The sequence below is a fragment of the Polypterus senegalus genome, chromosome 4, assembly GCF_016835505.1.
Source record: "Polypterus senegalus isolate Bchr_013 chromosome 4, ASM1683550v1, whole genome shotgun sequence".
Taxonomy (NCBI): domain Eukaryota; kingdom Metazoa; phylum Chordata; class Cladistia; order Polypteriformes; family Polypteridae; genus Polypterus; species Polypterus senegalus.
The window spans coordinates 215,356,692-215,372,668 of NC_053157.1; the positions used below are offsets into that span (position 1 = coordinate 215,356,692).

General features: G+C 40.0%; 1 protein-coding gene across 5 annotated transcripts in view; it reads left to right on the forward strand.

Moving 5' to 3' along the window:
• slc4a11 (solute carrier family 4 member 11) overlaps positions 1–15,977 on the forward strand; it is a 169,481-nt gene that overhangs the window by 150,353 nt on the left and 3,151 nt on the right. For 3 of the 5 annotated variants that reach the window (XM_039751939.1, XM_039751938.1, XM_039751943.1), the window contains 3 exons: positions 1,159–1,332; positions 3,752–3,947; positions 14,226–14,395. In XM_039751939.1, the coding sequence (XP_039607873.1) occupies positions 1,159–1,332; positions 3,752–3,947; positions 14,226–14,395 (540 nt within the window). Of the gene's footprint in view, positions 1–1,158; positions 1,341–3,751; positions 3,948–14,225; positions 14,396–15,977 lie in introns of those variants that run through there. The other 2 variants (XM_039751941.1, XM_039751942.1) reach the window with 2 other exon arrangements.

Consider the following 15,977-nt stretch of genomic DNA (forward strand, 5'->3'; position numbering starts at 1 on the left):
CATCATGGGCCACTTGTAACAAATGTTTATCTAAGCTGGCCACATGATGAATTTCTAGAAAAATATTCCGTGAACAAGGTCACCACCAAATATTTCTTATGTTTCTTATTTGCTGCAAGAACAATTTGGCAAATTTCACTGATTAACATTACTATCAACAAAAAAAGCAGAAAACTATGAATTTAGTGGCTGTGCAGGATCTTGGAAGTTCTGTAACGAGTTGGTGAAAATCAGCAACTAACTTCAGGCTCATAGTTAAAGATATGGGTATGGATTCTAGTACCAGCATTATTAACCTTTTACCGGAAAACTTGAAAATATGGAAAGAAAAGTGATTAAACATATGAATCATTGTTTAGTACAAATCTACCTGCAGAAACACCCACGCCAGACCAGCCAAGCCAAGTCCACTTTGGTCCCATATTGGTTCTAAAAGAATAATTGCTATGAATGTGTGTATAACAGGGCGTCATCCAGTACTGAATATGCATGCAAGAGAATCACAAGTAAGGGATTATACCACATGACCTAATGTCCACATCCATAACAGAAAAAGGAGAAACGGTGCATACAACAATAATAGAATCACTGCTTCTGAGTACTGGGCTTCTTTGGAAAGTGGCAAGCAAAATACATTACTTGAAAAATAAATGTCTCAAAGCTTCCCATCAGTTTTCTAGCAGTCATTATGGGGGATTCTTAGATCAAGCGGGAGAAGATTCTCTGGTGTGAACTCACAAAATTGACCTTTTTTTATGATACTGTGTTTAGCACAATGGTGAAACTAGCTCCACAGTCAAGCTCACTAGTGAAAGTATCTTGTTTTGGGGATTTACAGTATGTCTGTTTCCAAGCATATAACTTAAAATATGGAATTGTTTTCTAGCCGTAATAACTGTTATATTGTTTAATAATTTTGTAAATTATTTAGCCATAAATGAACAATTTCCTACTAGGTTATATTTATAAAATCAATTCAGGTCTATCCTGTTGGACTGTTAGTTATTATACAATGTGGTTTAGTATACCTTATTATCTGAGCAAACACAGGCCTGTTTCAGTTAATGTATTAGAAATGAGGAATAGGATCTAGTGTAGTGTTTAATGAATATGAACAGTGGCGTGTATTTAGGGGATTTTCTGTTTTTCTACCAACAGACTGCAGAAAGGGACAGCCTATCACTGGGACCTAATGTTGTCTGGTGTCATCAATGCTATCATGTCTGTGTTAAGATTGCCATGGATGCATGCCGCCTACCCCCATTCCACACTGCATGTACGACAGTTGGCTATCGTCGAACAACGGGTAGAGCAAGGGCACCTTTATGAGACGTACGTAGGTATAAAGTTCTGCATGTTATCTAGCAAAAGACAATCTGTTATTGCAAAAATTGAATTCATGTCATTTACAAATAATAGAAGTTCTTCATTAACTGAACCTACTGTAAATCACCAATTGTTTTATACACTTAAGTACATTTATTACAGTGATTTTCATATAGCCACAAATAATTTTTAAAAGTACTTATAGAATACTCCTAATATTGTTCTTGATTGTCTTATAATAATACACACTAGGTAAAGCACAGTTATGAAACAATTAAGTTAATAATAATATAAAATATAACTAGAATGGCAAACACTTTGCTAAAAACTAAGGTTAATACCCTGCAGTACATCATTTTAACTTAAAATGGTTAAACAATGGGGATACAATGCAGACTATTCATGTAAGCAGAAATAATGAAGATGATTGGATTATTAATCATCAAAGTACAAATATTTAACATTTAAAATTTGCTTTGTTATTATATACAGTTTCAATATAATATACAGTAGGGCATTGTTTTGGACTCCAACTATAAACAATGCAACTGAAGGCATGCAGGTTTTTTAAAAAAATTGCATAACTTGGCCAGACCTGCTTTTATTTCTAGTTAGGGCTCATTAAATGGGCCTCACCCCTGGCAGCCTAGCCTCAAACTCAAAAATGACAATAAACATTTATTAATAAATTTAAAAACCTGGAAAAAAAGATGACTCAGCAAAACAACCAAAGCCTGTCCAAAATTCAATTACAAATCCCTAAAAACACAGAGAAAAATATAAATTATTAAACACAGGAAGTCAAAATATACTTACAATAATAATTTGAACTCTACATCTCTCAAACAATGTCTCCTGGAAAACCCTTGATTTTCAGCCAGTTTATAAAGGCTAAAGGTAGTCCTTCAGCAATGACAGTGGAGGTTGGTGGACCCACCTGCTGAGGCTTCACCCACAGAACACAAAGCATATAACAAAAGGTATTTAAATAATATGTAAACACTGCATAATTATTAAATAATAAAATAAAATCAAAAATCATTAAATTACATATGTTAAAAAAGACAAATCAAAACCAAAAACACAAAAAAGCAAACAAAGAAGAAACTTGAGGCAGGGAAACAATCATGGCTAGGATTGACAGGCATCACCTCCAATGTTTGGGGTATCTAACATAGCTGAAATCTAGCTGAACAGTAAATCCAGATTTATCTACTGTGATAGACATGAATATCTCCTTGCGATTAAAAAAATTCATCTAATCTAATTAAGAAGTCTTAGGGAGTCATCACTTGGTCAGTCTCTAAGAAAATGGAAGACATTATGTGCATACTTAGCTTTGGACCAGCCACCGGGAATCTCATATTGTATATCTACTGCATGTAAGTAGGAGACCTCTCCAGGCATATGGGTAAGCCCCCGGCTAAAGTTGTTTGGGTCCAATTGTCATTAACTACACTGGAACAAATGACATAAGTAAAGATAGGCTGACAGTTCTGTAGGGCAAAGTTCTTGGTATAAAGCTTAGGGGCAGAACAGGCAAGGTTGTCTTCTGTAAAGCTTGGCTTGTTTCACACACTATTCATTACAAAAAATATTGAGTTTTAATTGCTTGCGGTAGCTTAAATCTTAATGAGTTTTCGGGGGGTCTGTGCTTGAAATGAGTTTGTGTGTGCTGGGTCCATGTCAAGTCCTCTGTGATGTATACACCCAGATATTTGAAGCCACTTACCCTCTCAGCAGGAACACCATATATGCTGATGGGACTGTAGATCTCCCATTACTTCCGCCTGAAGTCCACCACTAGTTCCTTGGTCTTGCGGACATTCAGTGAGAGGTTATGAGCCTGGCACCATACTGCCAGGTTCTCTGCCTCGTCCAGATAGGTCTCCTCATCATTGTTGGAAATGAGTCCTAAGACCACTGTGTCATCAGCAAACTTAACAATGGTGTTGGAGTTGTGCTTGGCCACACAATCATGTGTGTAAAGAGAGTACAGAAGGGAACTCAGTACACAGCCTTGTTAACTCTTGTGTAGATAATGATAGTGCTGGAGAAACAGTTGCCTACTCTCACCACCTGACACCTGCCTGTTAGAAAATTTAGCACCCAGTCACACATTGTTCAGACCCAGGTATTTCAGCTTTGTGACCAGTAAGTGGAGGGGACAATGGTATTAAAGGCCAAGCTGTAGTCTATAAACAACAGTCTTACATAAATCCACTTGTTACTGTCTACGTGGGACAAAGAGGCGTGCAGAACATGCGAGATGGCATCATCTGTAGACCTGCTCACTCGGTATGCAGACTGGAGTGGATTAAAGTCCCTTGAAAGGAAAGAACAGAAGTAGTGTTTAATAATGCTCTCAAAGCACTTTATGACAAGAGACTTTAAATATATAAATGTTACCTTGTGATCATTACAGCATTGTGAGTGTGAAGGAGACTCGCCTGACTTCACTGGTGGCCAACATTCTTTTGGGTTTGTCAATATTTCTTCTTCCAAAACCCCTCCAATGGATCCCAAATCCTGTTCTCTATGGCCTCTTTCTCTACATTGCCCTTACCTCTATTGATGGCAACCAGCTTTGTGAACGTGTGGCACTTCTATTGAAAGAGCAGGTAAGAAAGGCTTTTATTAAAATTTTCTCCCTTATCTTTATTGCTGTCAGGGTCTGTAAATATGTAATAATACACTGCTCAAAAAAGTAATAGGAACACTTAAATCGCACATCAGATTTTGATGAACAAAATATTCAAGTGGAAAATCTTTACTGAGTAATACTGTGTAATTAGTTGAAAACAAAATGGTATAACAATGGTCAATGGGACGGTCAAAGTCACCAATCCATTGAGGGCTGGATTCAACATTATACCAAAAATTAAAGTCAAAATTGAAATCATAGGCTGAGCCAACTTGTGTGAATTTCATCACAGCAACTTATAACATGACTTAGTGGTGTGTATGGCTCCCACATGACTGTATGCACTCCCAGCTAAGTCTGGGCATGCTCCTGACGAGATGGCGGATGGTGTCCTGGGGGATCTCCTCCTAGACATGGATCAGGTCATCAGTGACCAGGTCATGAGCTACAGTCTGTAGCTTTGCTTGGTGGTGTTGGATACATCGATATATATCATCCCAGAGGTTCTCAATTGGATTCAGGTCTGGGGAACATTCAGCGCAGTGAATGGCATCAGTGCCTTCATTATGAAGGAACTGCCTACACACTCTGGCCACATGAGGCCAGGCATTGTCCTGCACCAGGAGGAACCAAGGGTCCACTGCACTTGTGTAAGGTATGACAGTGGCTCAGAGGATTTCATCCCGGTACCTAACAGCAGTCAGAGTACTGTTGCCTAGCACGTGGAGATCTTTGCAACTCTCCAAAGATATGCCTCACCAGACAATCATTGGCCCACCGCCAGACTGATCATACTACATAATGTTGCAGGCTGCATAATGTTCACCATGGCGTCTCCAGACTCTTTAATGTCTGTCACATGTGCTCAGTATGAACCTGCTCTCACCTGCGAAGAGAACGGAGCGCCAATGGTGGAGCTGCCAATTATGTATTCTCTGGCGAATGCCAATCAAGCAGCATGGTGATGGGGCTGTCAGCATAGGTCCCACTAGAGGATGTCGGGCCCTCTTGCCAACCTCATATAGTCTGGTTCTGACAGTTTGGTTGGAAACATGCATGCCAGTAGCCACCTGTAGGTCATTGTGTAGGACTCTGGCAGTGCTCCTCCTGTTTCTCCTCTCACAAAGGAGCAGATACCGGTCCTACTCCTTGTTTGATACCCTTCTATGGCCCTGTCCATCACTCCTGATGTAAAGGCCTATCTTTTGGTATCTCCTCCATGCTCTTGTGAGAGAGAGAGACACATAGCAAACCGATGGATGTGCCACCCTGGATGAACTGAACTATCTGTACAACCTAAATCTGCTGCAGGTACCACCTCATGCTACCAGTTGTGACAAGGACACTAGCAAAACCGAAAACTAGAGTAAAATCAGTCAGGAAAGATAAGGAGAGAGCAACTGTCTGTGGCCACCACCTGCAAAACCATACCCTTTTTGGGGGTTGTCTTGGTATTGCCTCTCCACTGTGCTGGTTGTCACTTTCATTTGCAGTAAACCAGATGAAGTTAACTCACAATTGCTTATGCTTCCTAACCGGACAGATTGATATCCCTGAAGCTTAATTGACTTTGTGTTAAACTGCGATGATCAGGTTTTCCTTTAATTTTTGTGAGTAGTGTATATCATAAGCATGAACTTATTAATGTGTCATATCAACTGCTTACTGTTACTGTATCGTAAACAGTATACCATAAAGTCATTGGAATGTAATTTGTCATATACAGTGATTCCTAAATATGCTGCATTAAAAATACAAAAGTTAAATCAAAACATATTTCTATATCTCCAGCACTAATAATATCTGAATGCAATAAAAATTCCTTCTACTATCTAAAATATTTAATATTTATGTAATGTATGAGAAAATTAAGATATTTTCAATAGTAATCATTGTTGGTAAGCATGTATTGTTAAATCAGCAAAGACGTTATCAGTTAGTAGTATCGTAAGAGTAAATCATAGGTGTATATTTATAGCTATTACTAGCGAGTGGTAGTTTTATGGAACTAATGGATGGTTACAAATTTTCTTCCTTAACTAAAATTGCATTTTCTGCAAAACAATTCTATAGTGTAACATTTTGAAAACCACTTCATTTAATTCAGTCATAGTGGACTGTAGCCTGTCTCAGAAATGGGAACAAGGCAGGAACCAGTCCTGGACAGGGTGGTAACCCATTATATAGCCCACTCACACACATACCCACACTTGCACAAGCGCCAATTTGGAGTTGCCCCATCTGCACATTTTTAATCATGTGTGTTGAAACCCAAAGTACCTGAAGGAAAATCCATACACACAATGGGAAAACATGCACTGTCCACACAGGCGTTATCAGATTTCATAACCAGGACGCTGTTCTACCTACCGTCACACTCAATTTAGAGGAGACCTTTAGCTCCAAGACTGAAATATGAAAAAAAAAAACTTTTACTATTGTGAACTGGACCCGGACACAGACAGACGGACATTGTTTGTTCCACCACACACATGTTTATTTACAATATTTACATAAACAGTTCAGTGCACAAACCCAGTGCCTCCAGCACCGATCTCCCAAAGTCCGGGCCTTTCACAATCTCCCTTAGGCCTTCCTTCAGGCCACCTCCAATCCTCTCTCCAGCTCCGTCCTCTTCCACCCGACTTCCGCTCTCGAATGCAGGGAGGCGTCCCCTTTTATTCCACCCCGGATGGGCTCCAGGTGTTTCCCGGCATTCCTCCGCAGACACGCCCCAGTGTGGCGGAAGTGCCGCTCGCACCGGAAGCCCTCCGGGTGTCCCCTGTCTTCTTCCCCCCAGCACTTCCTGGTGTGGCAGAAGTGCTGGGCTCCAGGTTTCTTCAGGCACCGGGGCGCCGCCTGGCGGTGGCCACAGGTCCCTACAGGGTTGGGCTTCCAAGCCCCTAACCCGAGGCCCCCAACACAACCAGGGCGGTCACCCCCTCGTGGTCTGGAGGAGGCACAAGCCCTCCACCCCCAGCCGCATGCGACACTATGCAATTTATTATACTTTATATAACATGAATTGATAGTAATATGTTTTTTTCATTGTCAATATCAATGTCAATTAATTTATGGATCACATTTAAAACAACCTCAGCAAAGCTTTAGCCAAAGTGCTTTACATTAAATCATCCATCCATCCATCCATTCTCTTCCGCTTATCCGAAATCGGGTCGCGGGGGCAACAGCTTGAGCAGAGATGCCCAGACTTCCCTCTCCCCGGCCACTTCTTCCAGCTCTTCGGGAGAATCCCAAAGGCGTTCCCAGGCCAGCCGGAGACATAGTCCCTCCAGCGTGTCCTGGGTCTTCCCCGGGGCCTCCTCCCGGTTGGACGTGCCCGGAACACCTCACCAGGGAGGCGTCCAGGAGGCATCCTGATCAGATGCCCGAGCCACCTCATCTGACTCCTCTCGATGCGGAGTATCTCCTTGAACCGTCACCTTATCGTGGTGGAGGGGTTTGCGTGTCCCAATGATCCTAGGAGCTATGTTGTCCGGGGCTTTATGCCCCTGGTAAGGCCACCCAAGGCAAACTGGTCCTGGGTGAGGGATGAGACAAAGAGCGGTTCAATAAACCTCCAATGAAAAATAAAAACTGTGGACAACGTTTTCCCTTGCCCGGACGCGGGTCACCGGGGCCCCCCTCTGGAGCCAGGCCTGGAGGTGGGGCTCGATGGCGAGCGCCTGGTGGCCGGGCCTGCACCCATGGGGCTCAGCCGGGCACAGCCCGAAGAGGTAACGTGGGTCCTCCTCCCCATGGGCTCACCACCTATGGGAGGGGCCAAGGAGGTTGGGTGCAATGTGAGTTGGGTGGTGGCCGAAGGCGGGACCTTGGCGGTCTGATCCTCGGCTACAGAAACTGGCTCTGGGGACGTGGAATGTCACATTAGATCATAAACATAAATAAAATAAATAGAAGTAAATTGCAATAAAAACAAAATACAGTCAGCTGTGAGTTAAAGGAAGAGAAAGAAGATGACTAAGAGTAGGAAAACCATCAGTATGAGTGAAGGTCACTGAAAGCTGGAGAACAGAACTGTGTCTTCAGTCTCGTTCTAGACAGTTTAGTTGAGGATGACTCCTTAATGTAGTGAGGTAAAGAGTTCCACAGATGAGGTGCAGCAGCTGCAAAAGCCTTGTCCCCCTTAGTTTTAAACTTCGTGTAAAGGACCATAAGAGACAACTGAGCAGTAGATCTAAGCTTTCTGGATGGCTGGTGTAAAGCATACAATTAAGATAAACAGGCAGGGGCATACCCAGGTCATGATATAAAAAACTATCAGCAAAATGTTAAATAAAGTCAAATCTAAAACTAATAGGCAGCCAGTGTAAAGAAGCTAATATTGGAGAAACAGAATCAAATTTTCTTGCCCCAACCAAAAAACAGGCAGCAGCATTTTGAACCAACTGCACCCTGCGTATTAGGAATTTGCTGATCCAAGAATACAACGAGACAGTAATCAAGCTGAGAAAAGATAAAGGCATGAGTAGCTTTCTCAAGATCCCTAAGAGATAAAAAAAAAAAGGTTTTACCTTGGATGGCTAAGATAAAGCTGGAATAAGCAACTCTTGACTACAGAGTTGACCTGTGTCTCAAAAAAGCAGTTACTGTCAAAAATGACACCAAGTCAGCAAAAGTGCCAAAGTGTTGGAAACCAATTTGAGCTTTGGCAGGGGGATCAGCTATCAGCATTTATGTTTTATTTTAATTGAGAAAATTGTCAGCCATCCAGGGTCTTACTTCAAAAAGACAATTGTGCAGCCAATTAATTGCAGAATTACAAACAGGAATATAAACCTGTGTATCATCAGCATAACAGTGAAAGGAAATGTTAAACTCCCTTTAGGAATAGGATGAAAGTATATAGATAATAAAATAGGACCTAAAATGGATCCCTGAGGAACACCACATTTAACAGGACCAGTAGACTACAAAGAGGGATTGAAAGACACTGAAAAGTGTCTACCGGTAAGATATGACCTGAACCCCTTGAGAGTAGCCCCTTTAAGCCGCAACTGCAAGATCTCATGGCCAATAGTGACAAAACCTGCAGAAAGGTCTAGGAGGACAAGGACTGCAGCCCCACCTGATTCAGTAATGAGAGAGATGCCATTAAGTACTTTCAGGAGGGCTGTCTTAACACCATGAAAATGCCGAAAGCCAGATTAGTAGATCTCAAATAAATTATTGGAGTTAAGATGATCAATCAATTGATTATAAATCATTCTTTCTAATATTTTAGCCGGAAATGGCATTTGGGAAATCTTGCAAAAGGTTCTAAATCAGCCTTTTTTAAACAAGGTCGCACCACCACATGTTTATAAAATAAGGTCACAACTCCATCAGTAAGAGAAACATTGATTGTAGCTAACATGGACCCAGAACATCAAAAGCTTCAACTAAGAGGCGTGATGGAATAACATCAAGTAATTTTAAGTATGAAAATAATACTTTTTAGCTGTGAAAGTGAAATAATATCAAAAGATTCCAAGACAATGCCATGATTAACAACAGGAAGTACATAACTATGGAGGAATATTTCGGACAAAATGAAATAAATAAATAAATGCGTAAATAAATAAAAGTACTGTGAAATGTGAGCATAAATAAATAAATGTGTCATGAAATGAGAACCTTAATAAATAAATATGTCATGAAATGAGAGCATAAATAAATAAATGTGTCACGAAATATGTTTTTCGTTGCTTATTTATTTATTTCATTTTGTCCGTAACATTCCTGCAAACCGTCATGAAATACGACTTGAAATAAAACTGTCACTTTCACTCGTCAAAGTTGAGAGGGTGGGCTCTAACACGCCCTCTAGTTACTGATTGGTGAATCGATAGCACAAGAATGAATTAGAAAAATGCTTACTACTGCCGATGAAATGGATTCTGACGAAGATATTACGTATTTCAGAGAGAGATTTGAAGATTTATCGGAAGAAATTACAATGTTGGCGGCCCTTTTAGACTCCGATATAGATGAAACTATTTTTGAAATTATCGAAGAACAGGTGGAACAGACTCTACTACACTCCAGTTCAGGTGATGCAGTACCCTGCTCTGGACGTCCATCCTTTGACATTCCAGCTGAGTCAATAGAACACCTTCTGTTATGCGGTTTAAAAGTACGAGAGATTGCAGATCTATATGGTGTATCGGAGAAGACGATCACAAGGCGAATGAGCCAGTTTGATATACGGTAAACTGCAACGGCTGTATTAGTTTAGGTACTTTGACATGGAATGCCCAAAGCAGCTCCAACTAATATTTTGAACTGAACAACTTTACCACTGATCAGAGCTGTACAGTTGTTTGAAAAAGTAGCTGCGAATATGCACCTGACTTTATACTCGTAAAACAAGGGTCAAATACTCAGTTCTAAAAGGGCCGCCAACATTGTAATTTCTTCCGATAAATCTTCAATTCTCTCTCTGAAATACGTAATATCTCCGGTAGAATCCATTAAATCGGCAGTAGTAAGCATTTTTCTAATTAATTCTTGTGCTATCGATTCACCAATCAGTAACTAGAGGGCGTGTTAGAGCCCACCCTCTCAACTTTGACGAGTGAAAGTGACAGTTTTATTTCAAGCCGTATTTCATGACGGTTTGCAGGAATGTTACGGACAAAATGAAATAAATAAATAAGCAACGAAAAACATATTTCGTGACACATTTATTTACTTATGCTCTCATTTCATGACATATTTATTTATTAAGGCTCTCATTTCATGACACATTTATTTATTTATGGTCACATTTCACAGTACTTTTATTTATTTACGCATTTATTTATTTATTTCATTTTGTCCGAAATATTCCTCCATACATAACCAGTAGGAACAATGCCAGAGCAGATAGCATCAATTCTGCTGACAAACAATGAAATGAACTGCTCAAATTAAAGAACAGTAGTATTTAACCCTGTCTCTGAATGGGGATAAATAGCTGCATTCATTTCATTAAATAACACCCTAGGTTTATGAGAATCAGAGGATACCCAATCAGCAAAGTAATCATGTTTAGATTTCTTAACTGCTTCCTGGAAGTTAAATAGAGAAGCCCTAAAAATCTGCTTAGATGCAGTCAGCCCTTCTTTCTTCCAACGCCGCTCAGCAATTCTCCAGGTGCGGCGCAGGTGCCGTGTAGTGTCATTAAGCCATGGAGCAGGTCTTCCCTTATTGTAGCGTATCTTGAGGGGAGCAGTTGAGTCTAAAACCGTTTTACATGATGAATTTAAAGCTAAGACAGAATCGTCAATACCATCACAATGGCCTTGTATATCAAGACTGGAGAATATGTTTTTAAAATCAGATATAATAGACAAATATAGAATGGGGTACAGCTTGTCAAAATAACGTCAACAATAATATTTAAATCTACCATTAGAGAAAAATGATCAGTAAAAGGAACATCACATATATCAATATTATTAAATGAAATACTGTGTAAAAATGAGATCAAGGGTGTGACCAAGATAATGAGTTGGAGCATTAATATACTGGATAAAATGAAATGAGTCCAATAATGGTAAAAAGTCATGAACCAAAGGTTTAGATCAGAGGTCCTCAATCGCAGTCCTGGAGGGTCGCAGTGGCTGCAGGTTTTTGCTCCAACCCAGTTGCTTAATAAGAAGCACTTATTGCTCAAGTGACACTTCTGCTTCACTTCAGTTGTCTCGCTCTTTAAGATTTTGAACCCGTATTGCTTATTTTAGTCATAAACAGTTGTATTCTTGGTTTTTAATTCTAATTAGCAATAACATGCAGATGGCAAAAGAGACCAGCATTTCTCTATTTAGCTTGTTACCATTTACACCTTTGTGTATTCGTCATGCACTGTTGGGTTTGATTAAATACTTGAAAGAAAAGTGAAGAGAAAAAAGGGAAGCACTGAGAATAACTTGTCTGTTTTAGACTTTAAATCATTTGGATGATATCCTTAAAAAAGAAATGAGAATGACTTGACATGGCAGAGTTAAAACACTAGCAAGCCATGAAATTAAATTATTGGCAACAATTGCTTTCTGATTAAGCAACCGGGTTAAAACAAAAACCTGCAGCCACTGCAGCCCTCCAGGACTGGGATTGAGGACCCCTGGTTTAGATTAACAACAAACTTGTATGTTAAAATCTTTCAACAATAAGTACCTTATCGAAGGAGAGCGTAATATCAGCCAGGAGACTGGAGATCTCAGAAATGAAAAAGAAGTCCATTTTTTTTTGAGTTAATAAAGTCTTGCAGGATAAGAGTTTTATTAGACACTGATCTTATGTTCAGGAGAGCAGCCTTGATAGACATAGAAAAGCTTGCTGCAGGACGGGCTCGGGTGAGAGGGCCAAGATTAGCAGCGTTTACTCCCACACACAAATAAAGAGTGATTCTGCCTTGAGATGGACAATCCAGTATCCAGCACCCAGGGGCCAGGATCAGCATCTTGTGCAGGAAAGGATGGGTCAAAGATGACTCTCAGGAATCGAGAATTTAAGCCCAGCAATGAAAACTTGAGCCGGCATTGTTTAACAGCAAAGCCTGCACGCCTTCCATGTCAGCATCAGGAGCACCTGCATGTCTGAGGGTCGCTCAGCTCACTCATACAGGTGAACACTGGTCAAGAAGTCAGGAGATAAATAACAATTTTTTTTGTATTCTGATCCTGGCCCATTCATAGAAAACATGTTACCCCATTTCGTCTCCTCACTACATTTTCTGGGTATTTTTTTCCTTCATTAGTAATAATTTCTTTGATCACTTGCCTTGTTAGGATGATGGTAAGATTAACTTTTTTTTAAAACGTATCTTAGTTCATCTGTTGAACTTTGGTCACGTACATGGAGTAGTGTTTGGACCTTAGCAAACATGCAAGAATACTATTTGGAAAAAAAACCCTTAAAACGTTTTCAAGTGAGTTCTGCTGTATGTTTAAATAATAAATACAGGTAAAATTCCGTTACACCAAACTCCCAGGGACCTAAAAAATATTTCAATATAATGAGATTCTGTATTTGTCACTATAGTGCTTTCTTTAACTTGTGTCCAGGCATTTGCAATCATTTCAATAGCTTCTTTCATGTTCATTTTAATCTCCTCCTGCCTACAAGTTAAGCTGACGAGAATGTTTCTCAGCATTTCCTTGCCATAATACACATTTTCAGGGTGTGAATGATGCCCAAATCCAATGGCTGAAGCACTGCCGTGCAATTGGGTGGGAGGAATTCAACGCGAACATTATCTGAATGTGGAAGCATGTTGTGTGCAGCACAGTTATCAATCAGAAGCCGAATCATCCTTTTCTTCTTTTTGATATTATGAGGTTTCTGAACACTTTTGGGATCCCCCCCCCCACTCCCCACCCAACTGGAACGGCACGCTGAAGTGCGTCCCGAAGCGCGATTGCAGCATCTGTGGAAGATTGTTTGTCTGTTGCTTTGGCAGGTCAATAGCAGGCTCATAGCGGTGCAGTGAAGCGCCACAGAAGCAAATCATAAAAGATCGGGGTCGCACTATAAGTCCCTGTCTTGCACCCCAAAACACGAGGCTTAGTCTCAGTCCTTTAGCAAAACCAGCTTTATTCACCTTGAAACAGAAACAGTTATTTATTGTAGCGGGATCTGCCACACTGCTATACACAGACACAGCAGTAAGTCAGGGTCGTGGCCAGATCAGTGATCAAGTAATCCTGTTACCTGCATTTACAATGTACGTGCAATGTAATATTCAATCATTTTCCTTAATAAATAAATGACCAAGTATAATATTTTTGTCTCATTTGTTTAATTGTGAATTGTTGTGAATTTCCCCTTGGGATTAATAAAGTATCTATCTATCTATCTATCTATCTATCTATCTATCTATCTATCTATCTATCTATCTATCTATCTATCTATCTATCTATCTATCTATCTATCTATCTATCTAACTGGTTTCTCTTTATCTACTTTTACGACTTGAGTGAAAATCTGATGATGTTTTAGGTCATATTTATGCAGAAATATGGAAAATTCTAAAGGGTTCACGAACTTTCAAGCACAACTGTACATATTAAGGGCATTTTTTTTGTTTTCTTAATTTATTAAAAAAAAATTTCTGCTCTGATGAGGATTAATAATTGAATGTGGTAGGTCTTACAGTAAAGCAGCACATTATGCTTTTGTGTTTTTAGATCACTTCTTAGACAATATCTCTTCTTGATAGTTATAAAATTGCTTAATAATTATTCTGTTTTTTTGTTTTTTTTGCACACAGACATCCTATCCTCCAGCACATTACATCCGAAAGGTTCCTCAACGGAAAATTCACTATTTCACTGGCATACAGATGCTTCAGTTGATTATTCTGTGTGGATCTGGACTGTACCCTCTGCCCTATATGAAAATGATCTTCCCATTGATTATGATTCTTTTAATTCCGATAAGGTATACCATGATTTGTTCTTTACAAATTATTGCAAGTGTGGAGCAAGTCTACCATTGCTTTATTTGTCCTTCAGTTACTTCTGTTAACTATTTCACTATTTTCCTTTGCAGTGTTCTACTGTTATAACCTAATATTTATTTTTTTACCATTCTTTTTAAATGAATTAATATTAGCTTGAAATAGTAGAAGGCTAAAATCCCACTCAGCACTATACCATATGCCAGTCTTCTTGGCACCACAAAGTTTAACACAATGTTTTTGTTTCATAGACATCTTACAATATGTGCAAACAAGAACATTAGAAAGAATTTTGACAAGGAGAGGCCTCTCAGTGCCTGCACAGCTCATTAATTCCTCTTTATCGAACTTGACCAAAATAATGTTAAATTCAGATAAAGATAACGTCCCCAAGATTCTACTGTTTTATGCTCTGGCAGTGTTGATTTGGTTGTTTGTCGATAGTCTTTTTAGCACTGGGTACTATTAGAGGAGTTTTCCTCACTCCATTTTTGTTGAGTTCCCTGTCATGTTTGATTTTAAAATGAACAATCTAATATTTGGCTTCAGCACTTTTGTTTTTTGAAAAATCCTTGTAAGCATTACTTGTCATTTAGTGTACTGAGCCAGGGCAGCACGGTGGCGCAGTGGTAGCGCTGCTGCCTCGCAGTTAGGGGACCTGGGTTCGCTTCCCGGGTCCTCCCTGCGTGGAGTTTGCATGTTCTCCCCGTGTCTGCGTGGGTTTCCTCCCACAATCCAAAGACATGCAGGTTAGGTGGATTGGCGATTCTAAATTGGCCCTAGTGTGTGCTTGGTGTGTGGGTGTGTTTGTGTGTGTCCTGCGGTGGGTTGGCACCCTGCCCTGGATTGGTTCCTGCCTTGTGCCCTGTGTTGGCTGGGATTGGCTCCAGCGGACCCCGTAACCCTGTATTCGGATTCAGCGGGTTAGAAAATGGATGGATGGATGGATGTACTGAGCCTGTCTGAAAGCATCTGAAATTTAAATGTGGTAAACACAATGATAAAAGTGCCAAACATAGCTGAGTGACAGTTCTTGGCATTGACAATTCAGGTTGAAGGGGTTGGATTATACTAACTGATGAACAAATGTATGTTGAAGGTGTCATATGACAGATAGGAACTGGAGCTTCATGTATAAAACTTTTCTTAGATTCCAAGCTGAAATTGTGCTTACATTTGAAAGGCAAAAAACTATGAAAACGCACAAAAAAAATTGATTTTATACAGCCATATGTACGGCATGTCCCATGCAAAGCTGCTTTATTAAACTCAGACTAACGTAAAACTGTTTGTTTGTGCACTTGCACTTTTAGCCACTCCCCATCACCTGCTGCCAATAGCGACACACTTTCTGAATATTCATTACCTAATCACCATATTAATTTGACCGTGTTTCTGAGCGATGTCTTTCCTTTCACACCTTGAGAGAACACAGAAAATGAAACTTCAGGGAGGTATTACTGACATTTGGCAGATTTTAAAAAGTGGACAGGGGGAACCTGTTATCCATCCCTGGAATACACTGAGTTACTAAAATAATGCTCAAATAAAGGGTATCTTTTT